Source organism: Cervus elaphus, chromosome 17 (assembly GCF_910594005.1).
Source record: "Cervus elaphus chromosome 17, mCerEla1.1, whole genome shotgun sequence".
NCBI lineage: Eukaryota > Metazoa > Chordata > Mammalia > Artiodactyla > Cervidae > Cervus > Cervus elaphus.
Window position 1 is genome coordinate 45,015,658 of NC_057831.1, and position 12,878 is coordinate 45,028,535.

Here is a 12,878-nt window from a genome sequence, read left to right on the forward strand (position 1 = left end):
CACCCCACCATTGATTTCTTACCTGGAAAGGTACTCTTTAATGTTTCTTAAAAATTTTGTTAAGTGTTCAGGCTTTGTTTACTTTTTCTTCCCTACTTATAACTTTTAGGGATTTGAAGGCTTTTCAATAACATCGTCTGTAATTTTAGTCCTTGATCGTGTAGGCAGGTTAAGGAAGTGCCAGGCAGCACTTGAAAAATGATTAACCTTCTTGACACCATCCTTTGCTGTAGGACTTCCAGGAGGAAGTTAATAAAGACTTTCTTAGAGAAAAGGGATTCGGGTGTTGTGATTTTTCCTTTCTTCAATTGGGTCTTCTAAGTTGATTTAATAGTAGAACAATATATATTTTATTATAAAGTATATATGGTTTATTAAAGTTTAAATGCCATTAAACTTTAAAATCTTCTACTGTTTTGTATACTAAAAATGTTGACTTGCTTTTATAGATGAGTACTTGAAAGCTACTACAAAGTCAGTAGACCGGAGCTAGTATTATAGGTCTGTCTCTTGTTCATCTTTCCAGAAGCAAAAAAGGGATAAATATACTGGACAATTTTTAAGGTTAACTTTGCAGTTACTAGTTCAGTTCAGTCGCTCAGTCGTGTCCGACTCTTTGCAACCCCATGGACTGCAGCACACCAGGCCTCCCTGTCCATCGCTGGAGTCTACTCAAACTCATGTCCATTGAGTCAGTGATGCCATCCAACCATCTCATCCTCTGTCGTCCCCTTCTCCTCCTGCCTTCAATCTTTCCCAGCATCAGGGTCCCTTCAAATGAGTCAGCTCTTTGCATCAGGTGGCCAAAGTATTGGAGCTGCAACTTCAGCATCAGTCCTTCCAATGAATATTCAGAGCTGATTTCCTTTAGAGTGAACTGGCTTGATCTCCTTGTTGTCCAAGGGACTCTCAAGAGTCTTCTCCAACACCACAGTTCAAAAGCATCAATTTTTCCGTGCTCAGCTTTCTTTATAGCCCAACTCTTATATCCATACATGATTACTGGACAAACCATAGCCTTGACTAGATGGACCTTTGTTGGCAAAGTAATGTCTCTGCTTTTTAAAATGCTGTCTAGGTTGGTCATAACTTTCCTTCCAAGGAGTAAAGTGTCTTTTAATCTCATGGCTGCAATCACCATCTGCAGTGATTTTGGAGCCCCCCCCCCCCCACCAAAATGAAGTCACTGTTTCCATTGTTTGCCCATCTGTTTGCCATGAAGTGATGGGACCAGATGCCATGTTCTTAGTTTTCTGAATGTTGAGCTTTAAGCCAACTTTTTCACTCTCTTTCACTTTAATCAAGAGGCTCTTTAGTTCCCCTTCGCTTTCTGCCATAAGGGTGGTGTCATCTGCGTATCTGAGGTTATTGATATTTCTCCCGGCAGTCTTGATTCCAGCTTGTGCTTCATCTAGCCCAGCATTTCTCATGATGTATTCTGCATATAAGTTAAATAAGCAGGATGACAGTATACAGCCTTGACGTACTCCTTTCCTCATTTGGAACCAGTCTGTTGTTCCATGTCCAGTTCTAACTGTTGCTTGCTGACCTGCATACAGATTTCTCAGGAGGCAGGTCAGGTGGTCAGGTATTCCCCTCTCTTTAAGAATTTTCCAGAGTTTGTTGTGATCCACACAGTCAAAGGCTTTGACATAGTCAATAAAGCAGAAGTAGATGTTTTTATGAAACTCTCTTGTTTTTTTGATGATCCAATGGATGTTGGCAATTACTAAAAACACTTCAGTTAGTTTGTTGGGGAAATATGTTAGTAACACAGTTTCACAGCCTGAATAAGCTTTGTTTTTTGTGAACTTGCATTTATTTACTTTTCATTGTTCAAATGTGCCTGCCATTTACCCGGCACTCAAAAACACGTGTGTGTTTAACTGGTGATTTGTAGCTCACTAAATTGAAATTATGGTGTTGGACAAACCAGATAGGAAAAATATGTCTTATTCATCTTTGTGTCTCCAGTGTTTAGTGCAGTCCCTGCTTCTGTTTGTTGAATTGAATTTAGCATTTTAGATAGTCTTCATGGATAGTGAGTTTCTCTCTTTTAGGTTACTAAATTTAGTTTTTTAATTTAACTATTTGAAATGTGTAGTCCTCTGATAGTGATGGTGTTTGAATTTACAGTTTTATAAACTCACTTATCAAGGAACCTGAAGATAAAATCTTATGGGGCCAAATGAGAGAGGCTTCAGAATGTCACTGAGGGACTCTGGGGTGATAGGGTGGGTGAAGTTCAGGATGAAGAGAGAGACTGAGCCTAGTGCGTTCTCCTCAAAGTAGGGCGAAGTTCCTGCCTCTAGTCCTAATTTAGAAATGAATTTCTGTTTGTTCCAGGCTGCCCTTGAAGTGTGCAAGACATTTTTACAGGAAGATAGAGGTGAAGGAGTGATCATGGTGACAGATCCTCCATTTGGTGGCTTGGTTGAACCTCTGGCTGTTACATTCAAGAAGTTAATTGCTATGTGGAAAGAAGGTCACAGCCAAGGTGTGTGATTTATTATTTACTGCAAAATAAATATGTATATGCATCTACTTCCTGTCACATATTATCAGACCTTAGTGAATCAGAGCACTGAAAAAATATACATGCCTTGCGTTCTCTTCTTTTTTGAAAAATAGGCATATTTGATGATGACTTTATCATGATACACTTTGTTTTATTCTAATCGTGTGTTTGAAAAATGACTCATAAGTAAAATATTTGATTTTGGTGGGCATAAGGCGGCATTATCTGTGAACATTTAACAGAATATCAGTGAACTGTTGTCATTTATTTACTATTTACTAAATGGCCACTATGTTCCAGATACTGTTTAGATACTGGAAATGGAGTGGTAAATGGACACTTATCTCTGCCCTCATGGACCTTATATTTCATCTTCTGAAAGCCTTACCCAAAACTCTAGGAGGGCACCCAGCCTCTGGGCCAAAGCTCTGAACTGTGCAGAGATTTGTTTGGGAAGGCTGGCCATCAAGTAGCCTAGCAGTGATGCATGGACACCTGACTCTAGAAGTGGGTTAATGACTGGGGGATATTCAGCTTAAAGTGGCTTAGGACTTCAAAGTATTTTATATAATTGCCTAATTAGTCAGTGTAATCATTTTTCAGTTTCCAGCCTGCAAATTGATAAATATAAGAGTGTCAGGAATTAAGTGATCAAGCTTCTCCATTAATTGTGCTATATAAATAGTGTGCTTTGGGGACAGGATGCAAATGAAATCTGAAAAGTGACTCATAGTGCTAAGTATCCCACTTATTTTTGGTTCTGAGGTCTACTTAACAGAGTGGAAAAGTCGTTGCTGTTGGGGAAGCAATAAAGAACCCTGTGGGTTTGAATTCAGCTCTGCTGCTCATTAGCTGCATAAGTTTGAATAAAATGCTTAAATTTTGCAGCTGTGGTTTCCCCATCTATGATATGAGATTACTATATTAATATCTGACTCCAGGAGTTATCGTAAAGAGATAACATATAGAAGATTCCTAGCAGTATGCTCAGCCTGTATGAGGTGTTCTGTAAATAATAGCTATGTCCACTGTCTCTCATAAAAATTAATTTTGATGAAATTGTTCGTAAGAATCTTCCATGATTCAGAAAAGATGGATCCACCCTGAAAACTGGCTTAGTGAGTTATGGCAGAGATAAGGATTCAGATCTAAGGCCTTCTGCCTTCTGGTCTAGGAATCCTTCCACTGTGACACATTCACCTTTGTGCTTCATAGTGAAACTAATTTTTTATTTCTCACTTTTTAGGTAATATCTTTGCCTTTACCTAGACCACAGTGATATGCATATAAAGTTAACTTTTATATTACATACCCTGTGTAGCTGTGATTAAATATACAAGAATATTTCCATTGACTTTGGGGAAAAGTCAAGTTGTAAATGGTACTCCGGTAAATAGTCTCTCCTTCTGTATGATTTAAATGTATTGAAGGATTACAATTTCTCCCAATACCATATTTTTTTCAGTAACAACTCTCTGCTTTATTTTTTCTCTAATATCAGTTTTTTCTTTTCTTTTCTCTTTTTTGTGATCCATTAGATAACAGTCAGAAAGAACTACCCATATTCTGGATTTTCCCCTATTTTTTTGAATCCCGAATTTGTCAGTTTTTCCCAAGCTTCTGCATGCTGGATTACCAGGTATAGTAAATATTCTGTTTTCTGGCATGGTTGGGAAGTGGATATTCTGCTTAAATAAATATTCTGTTAGGACTATCCATCAGTTTTAGTAAATGCAAACACTATAAGCTATATGAGACACTAAAACTCTATCATATGTAACTTAGTGCAGTGGTTCCTGGTGTCTGTAATCTCCAGGGTGCCTATTAAAAATATAGATTCTTAGGTACCAAAATAAGCCTACTAAATCAAAATCAGAGGGTAAGCTGTAAGAAAAAATATTTTACCAAGCTTCCCAGGTACTTCTGAACTCAGCCAGGTTTTAAACTAAATGATCTAATGTTTCACATCACCAGGAGATTGGGCAGCACCCCAAGATCATCATTATGAACATGGGGTTTCCCCATTCAGAGGTGGTAGAGAAGTAAATCGCTTTTTCTGGTGGGTGGAATGCCGTGTACACTTTACTTTGTTGCCCAGAGGATGCAGGAGCTCCAAGGAGGGGTTTGCCCAAAGTCGTGTTGGAACAAGTAGTGTGTCAGAGAAGCGAAGGTGCTGAGGAGTGAGTGTGCTGATTCAGGGCACTGACCAGACCTTCTCCGTCACACCCTTGCCGTTCAGCTCGTCTGCGTTAGTGTCCGCTCTCCTGGCTTCATTTCCTTGAGTTCTGAGTTTAGCCCTACTGTTGCCATCACAGTGTGTGGCCAGCAAGGGGGCACAGTTTCTTCTTCTGTAATGACATTTTTCTGTTTGAGTTTTCTGAGCAGTTGACTAGTCTCTGATCAAGGCTTTTCAGCCCCCAAATTGTAAAAGTCTTCACTAGTTGCTGCAAGCCCGAAGTTGATTCTTTTGTTAATTGAAGCGCAGTTCGTTTACCATACGGTGTTACTTTCAGGTGCACGGCAGAGTGATTCAGTATTTTTGCAGATTATATAATATTAATTATTATTATAAGTATATATATAATTATTATAATAAGTGTATAATATAATTATACACTATTACAAGATAATATGTGTAATTCCTGTAGCACTTGGCGCTAATCTTTGTACATCTTGAAGATGTATATTATTATGAAAATTATTTAGAAATAATGTGAGAAACAGTGTTACTAAAAATGAGGGCACAGATCCTACCTGTAATTCTGCTCCAAACAGCAAATATGTTGTTGAAGTAGAGTTGACCCTTGAATAACTGGGTGGTTAGGGGTGCAGTTGGAAATCAGTGTATAACTTATAATTAGCCCTCTGTATTTGAACTTTCTCCATATCTGTGGTTCTGCATCTGTGGATTCAGCCAAATTTGTTTTGATAGTGTTTACTATTAAAAAAGATCCATGAATAAGTAGACCCACACAGTTCAAACTTGTGTTGTTCGGGGGTCAACTGTATTCACTTCTAGTCTTTTCAGAAAATCCTTTTACATGTTTGTAATCATAGCAGATGAATATGATTTCTGCTTCCTTCATGGTGCCTTATATAAATGTATATTTTTAAATGTAGCTATATAATCTTATGCTTTATTATTTCATTAATGGACTATGTTGTTGTTCTTTTTTCGGACTTAAGAGGTTGCTTCCACCTTTAAACATCTTTTATTCATAGAATTTTTTTATATTGTACATAACTCCCCTAAAATAAATTTCTAAAACTAAAATAGAATTACAAAAGTTACACTGTCAAGTTTAATGGACATTTTCATGGTTGTTGAACCACATTAACAGATTCCTTTCCAAAACTGTGTAGCACAAGTCATTTTAACCTTGATTTCTTAAGCTCTGCTTTAGGCAAAATCTGTATCATAATTCTTCTCAAAGCTGGTTTACTTTCCTTTTTAGGGCATCCAGTTTTCTGTTTCTTGTCTGAAGGATGCTTCTACTGTAATATGGACACTTGCAAAGCAGAGATAGCTGACATATCTTAGCGATGTTAATTGAGTAAGCCATTTCTGGCTTCCAGGTGCACCTGCTGCCTTTGACAGTGGATAATCATCCAGTACGATGTTTGGCACATAGTAGGTGCCCTAGACACGTTGAGTGAGTAATTGAATGAAAAAGAGCATGAACTCTGGAGTTGAAAAGGAACTGGGTTTTAATCCTAGTTCTGACACTTAATAACTAGGTCTACACATTTTATCTAACTCTCTGAAACTTATCTTACTTGTTAAATGAGCACAGTAACAATATATCTGCCTCATAAGGTTTTAAGAATTATTTGAGATAATATCTCAAAAAGCTTAGCCTTGTCTCTGACCCACAGCAAATGTAGAATAAAGGTCATTGCTATCAGCATTGTTGAAACCATCTTGATATTGTCATTATTCAGATGGTCCCAGAGTCAGGGTAAAACTTTTCTTCAGGTCTCTTTTGTACAGTATCTGAGACATTAAAATTGTAAAACACATCATTCCTCAGAAAACTTTCATCCACATTCTGTTGTTGTTCAGTTGCCAGGTCATGTCTGACTCTTTGCAACCCCATTGATTGCAGCATGCCAGGCTTCCCTGTCCTTTGCTATCTCCTGGAGTTTGCTCAAACTTATTTCCATTTTTTCACTGTGGGCAAGAGTTTGAAATGGTGAGGAGGCAGAAGAAGGCAGATCCAGGATAAGGCAGATGAGAGCAATTAATGTGGATTAACCAGTTATCGTTTGTTTAGACAGGCTGTGTTACTACAAAAGAACTTTTACAAATGTTGGAGTTTTAGTTTTGAGAACTAGTTCCAAGGTCCAAGCTCACTGAAAGTAGTTCTATAACTCAGTGCTTCGGGGGGAAAAGTTCTAATTAGATCATGTATATCAGACAGGGTGAAAAGCAGTGTTTTCAATAAAGAGAAAGCCAGCTTTTGAGAAGATTAAAATAAAACTATAAAACAAAACAAATCTTCATTTTTTTGTGATTGCTACTAAAGATAAGAACTACAGCCCCATTACATACTCACTGGGAGAAGATTTTGCCAGATCTCCTGGGTTGAATGTAAACCTCGTTTATTGTACTTCACCTTTGATGGTTTTTCTGTTTTTTGTTTTTGTTTTGAGACTTTCTCTAGACTTATTATTATCCTTTCCAAACCTTTTGCATTCTTTCTTTTTTTCTATTGTTACTTTAGCTTCATTTTTTTTTTTTTTTAGCTTCATTTTGTGGTAATTTTTTCCTTTATATTAAACTGCCTTCATCAAATGAAAAATTTTCAAGTTTCCTCTCCTTCACAGATCTTTTCCCATAGACCTTGATTAGGCCTTCTTTCTGACTTGGTCTGAGACGATTATATGCCCCCAAACCACAATACAGTAAAAAAAAAAAAAAAATCACAAAATCTCTTTTTTCAGAAATACTTTTTAGGTTAGAGGAAGGCGGAAATGCTGCAAATCTTCATAAGTCATAGAGAATCTTCAGTAATAAAGCACTTGATGAATAAAGAATAAAATAGTTATCAAAGACCTAGAAAGGAAGGATTTGGTAATGAAAAGAAATTCTGATTTAGAGTCAGAAGTTTGAGTCCTAGCATTGCCTTTTAGAAGCTATTTAATCTTGAGGGAAGTTACTTTATCTTTCCAGGTCTCTGTTTCCTTACCTGTAAAATAAAATAATTGAACCAGAAAAGGGATGGCAGATAAGTTTTACTTTTAGACTTAAGCCTGATGAATTGATAGTGACTTCCTGGGGAATTTGTTGAGAATACCAGACTCAGTGGCAGAAAGTAGCGTGATTGGTTAGTGATGTCTGCCACAGAGTCAGAGTCGAGAGAGTGGTAGATTCAGGTCCTGTATTTACCACGTCTGAGCTGGATCATCTCACGTTCCTTCCGCCTGGAACATGCTCTGACCTCTTGTTTCTACTTAGTCCGGGACATTTATCTGGATTGTTAAAAGTAGAGATCTTTGCTTTTTTTTTTTTTTAAAAGCTATCATTTAAAAAAATCATCCCATTAGAAAACTGTTTTTCAAGGCTGATTTCGAGAAATGAAGACACTTTGACAGGAATTTCTGAGAAATGATTGTAAATTATAAGGTGACAAGAATTTCTCAAAACTCATTATATAGTAAACACAAAATATTTAATGGATTTGAAGTGATGAATAATATACAAACATGTCTGTGTATGTCTCTGTATATGTCTAATATGTATCTATACATATGATGTTTAAAATAAGAGGCTACATGGAATAAGGTTTTTAACCTTTTAGAAGTTCTTTAATCTTGAGGGAAGTCACTTTCCAGGTCTCTGTTTCCTTACTTGTAAAATAAAATAATTGAACCAGAAAAGGGATGGCAGATAAGTTTTACTTTTAGACTTAAGCCTGATGAATATATTACATGTTGTATATGTAATATATATGTAAAAAACCTTATTGCTATGGCAGAAGTTGATTGATGGAGCTGAAGAGTTCACTTGGGATCTTTTGAATATAATGAAATTAAACAGAAATACTTAAGGGAGTTCTGAAAATACAAGTATGTACTGTTTTTTATTTAATTTTTATTTCCCAGCATAGCACTTGAAGCATAGTAGGTGCAGAGTAATTGTCGAGTTGAATGTCTTGGTTTCCATAGAACTAGTTTCAGTCTTGTGTTGCAGAAGACATTTGCTTATAGATAAAATTAAAAGTTAGGAATTGCAGAGATTTTGTGCTTTCCCTCATTTCTATACAGTACTTCATCACATTAATCAGTTCCATGGGAGAAATTTTCTATTTGAAAATGCCTCTCATCATCATTGTGAGTGAAATGTCAGGGATAATGATGGGAAAATGGTGTATCAGCTCTACCACTAGTGATATGCAATTTGCAAAATTGTGTTTGCTTTACAGCACTTCCATAGGAGGTTTATTTGTGTGGATGAAGCTATGAAATATGGATGTATGTTAGAGGTACATTAATTTACCCTAGCAGCATGCATTTTACATACCATATGTTTATAGTTAATTAGCACAACAAACCCACATTTAAAAATAATAATAATCTCAATTAGGTTATGCAAAATCAAGTAATCAGCCACCTTCCTGACACACACATTCTCTGACTCCTTGGGTAATCATAAAGAAATTGTTCTTTTCTCCCCCTCTCTTCCATCTGCTATTTATTCTATTGCATAGAGTATTCCATTTACTAGAAGTTTTTCTAAGATACTCTTTTCCAGCATTTGAAAATCTTCATAAGATTCTCTTGCAAAGAATTTTTTTTCTTATGACACTCATAAATGTTCAGAATATCTTTGTTGGATTTGATAAGGTGCCATGTATTTACTGAATACATTGAGGAGAAGTGCATTAGGGAAAAATTATGAATCTAAGCCATTTTAAAAGAAAACTACTTAAAGTACTGTTTTAAGGTGATTGAAGTAAAGTCTACTTTTGTATCTTAGCCTCTAATAGTAACATATATTCATAGAATTTTAAAGTTGGAAACAAGCATAGCTTTAGCATAGGCTAACTTCCCAATGTAATAATCCTCTCCACTAAATTCATGACAAGCAGCCATCTAGCCTCACTTGAATGCTTTCAGTGAGCAAAGTCCTACAGCCTTACAAGGCAACTCAATTTATTTAATAGCTCTAATCATTAGAAAATTTTCTCACATGGAGATAAAATATGCTCCCTATTAACTTCTAACCATTGGTCCTACTTCTATTTTCCAAAGCAATGAAGGAGAAGTCTAATTTCTATTCCACATGACACCCCTTCAGTTATAGCCATCAGATCCTCCCAGTCTTCTCTCTTCTGAATAAACACCCCCAGTCTGTAAAACTGTAAGTCCTATTTATCCCCATTACTTTCAGTAGAAATAAACTGGCTTTATTAATGTCTCTCTTAAAATGTAGCAACTGAATGCAGAGCTTTGAAAGTGATTTAACCTCATCTTCTTTCCTTGTTAATGATATTATAGTTGTTATAGTCCCGAGTAGTCCAACTGTAGGCCAACACCTACTGTTACATGGTTACACTAGACTGTGGACTCACTATGCTGACCTGTGTATGCTCACCATGCAGAACACCCTAGGGCTTTTTTCCTCACTGTCTCTCATTTAGTTGGGTCTCTTCACCTTGTACTTTTCTTTCCCCCCACTGCTGAAGCTTGTTAATCAGTCTTCCTAAATTTGTTCTCCTGTAAATCTAGCCAGCAGTGATATGGCCATGGAAGAACTTAGGAATCTTCCATTAAAGGCCTCTCTTTCCATTGTGCTCAATGCCTTCAGTTCAGTTCAGTCGCTCAGTAATGTCCCACTCTGCGACCCCATGGACTGCAGCACGCCAGGCTTCCCTATCCTTCACTATCTTCCAGAGCTTGCTCAAACTCATGTCCATCGAGTCGATGATGCCATCCAACCATCTCATCCTCTGTTGTCCCTTTTTCCTCTTGCCTTCAATCTTCCCCAGCATCAGGGTCTTTTCCAATGAGTCAGTTGTTCACATCAGGTGGCCAAAGTTTTGGACACTTTGACAGGAATTTCTGAGATGCCTTATATTTTTGTAATTCTCTCATTAAATAGCTAGCTTGCGAGTTAGTTCTGTTGTAAATTCTTAAGTGTAATCTTATGTAGAATCTACACAATTTATTACTTGAAAGTTGAGATCTATCTTATAAAAATCTCATAATACTCTTGTGGGTGATCTAAAGCAGTGTTTCTCAAGCTTTAGTGTGTGAAGAGGGCTTGTTAAAAATGCGGATTGCTGGACCCCACCCCCAGAGTTTGTGTTTTTAGGTCCTAGGTGGAACAAGAAATTGCATTTCTAACATGATCCCAGGTGATGCTGATATTGCTGATCCAGACACCACACTTTAAGAGTTAGTGATCTGAAGAAAGATGGACTTAGTGGCTAGGTGGAATTCACGGCAGGTTTAAAACCAAACTGAGAATGTTTATGGGTGATAGTTTGGAGGAGGAGACGGGAGCCAGAAGCTGATAGGAATCATGCTTGTTGGTTTCAGTTTATTTTCCAGATAATCTGTAGAAAGGGAAAGTTGAGTTAGGGATCTTAAGGAGAGAGGTGAATGCTTGAAGTAGTCATTGTGGGGAGAACTGTAGTTGATTTCCCTCTGTGTCTCCATCCTTCTATCTCCAACATATGCCAGGTCCTGAATTCAGTGTTTTACATACATTGGCTCATTTAACTTTCACAGCAACTCTAAGGTAAGTGTTAGTAACCTCCTTTTCCAGTTGAAAATGATGCAGGCTTGCCTGAGGTCATATAACAAGTGAGCGGCAGAGCCACTGCCTGGCCTTGACCTGGCTCTGTCAGAAAGTGACGGTGGAGGGCCAAACCAAGGTGGCACTGAGCCTCAGGGAGCTGAAAACTGACACGCAGAGAATGCAAAAAGTGAAAAACCCTCACCAAGCTGTCACAGATCATCAAAGGTGGAATTTTTTAACCCCCAAAGCTAAATTCTTAATTATGTAATAGCCCTTCTTGCAGAGTCTGTTGCATTGGATACAAGATTAGAGTTCTTCTCTTAATCCCAGGTAACAAGAATTTGTCATAACAAATTTTACCTTTTTTATAATAAAATTTTATTCTCATGGAGTCCTCTCTGAATCTGTTGACTAATAAGTAAACTCTTGCTTTTAAGAACTTCTTGTTAAATGCTCTGATTTAATTTGTATCTTGGCATCAGTTTGTTCACTTATTGGTAAAGAGTCTTAACAAATGTTGATTCAGTTGAGAAATTTTTCTTTGAATTTTTTTTTTTTTGCTTTCTAGGTAGATTATGATAATCATGCACTTTATAAACATGGAAAGACAGGACGGAAACAGTCTCCTGTGCGTATTTTCACAAATATCCCACCTAACAGAATAATCCTTCCTATTGAAGAAGGGTACAGGTAAGATCACAGAGGGACCTTGAAATACATGAGTCACTGAAAATAAAGTTCCATATATCTGACACGAAAATGCCTTTCATATTGACTCATGTAGTACTTTTATTACTATTAAATGTGGCCTAAAATGTTGTATTGAATTTAATTTGAATTATACCGAATTTTTGTAACATGCCTGTGAACTTTTATCTACCTTGTGAATCTCAATAGGTATAAATATACGCAGCTCATTTCATCAAGTCTTTCTTTTCTCCTTAGATTTTGCCCCCTGTGTCAACGATATGTTTCTCTAGAGAATCAACACTGTGAACACTGTAATTCTTGCACATCCAAGGTATAGTTTTCTTTAGAATGTGTTTTTACTCAAATACATTAGTTTTATTTTTGTTCACTAGTTTCATTACATTTGCTTAATGTTATTTTTTTAATATTATAATTCATATTAATGTATTAATGCCAAAGAATGTTCAAACTACTATACAGTTGTGTTCATCTCACATGCTAGCAAGGTTATGCTCAAAATCCTTCAAGCTGGGCTTCAGCAGTATGTGAACCAAGAACCTCCAGATGTGCAAGCTGGGTTGAGAAAAGCCAGAGGGACCAGAGATCACATTGCCAACATTCACTGGGTCATGGAGAAAGCAAGAGAATTCCAGAGAAACATCTACTTCTGCTTCACTGATTATGCTAAAGGCTTTGACTGTGTGAATCACAACAAACTGTGGGGAATTCTTAAAGAGATGGGAGTACCAGACCACTTTACGTGTCTTCTAAGGAACCTGTATGCAGGTCAAGAAGCGACAGTTAGAACTTAATATGGAACAATGGACTGGTTCAAAATTGGGAAAGGAGTACATCAAGACTGTATATTGTCACTCTGCTTATTTAACTTAGATGCAGAGTACATCATGTGAAATGCTGAACTGG

General features: G+C 37.0%; 1 protein-coding gene across 4 annotated transcripts in view; it reads left to right on the top strand.

Moving 5' to 3' along the window:
- Positions 1–12,878, top strand: part of ZCCHC4 (zinc finger CCHC-type containing 4) — a 58,714-nt gene that overhangs the window by 36,927 nt on the left and 8,909 nt on the right. For 3 of the 4 annotated variants that reach the window (XM_043871169.1, XM_043871167.1, XM_043871165.1), the window contains 4 exons: positions 2,347–2,497; positions 4,057–4,157; positions 11,833–11,954; positions 12,210–12,285. In XM_043871169.1, coding sequence (XP_043727104.1) covers positions 2,347–2,497; positions 4,057–4,157; positions 11,833–11,954; positions 12,210–12,285 — 450 coding nt within the window. The remainder of the gene's footprint in view (positions 1–2,346; positions 2,498–4,056; positions 4,158–11,832; positions 11,955–12,209; positions 12,286–12,878) is intronic. The other variant, XM_043871168.1, reaches the window with a different exon arrangement.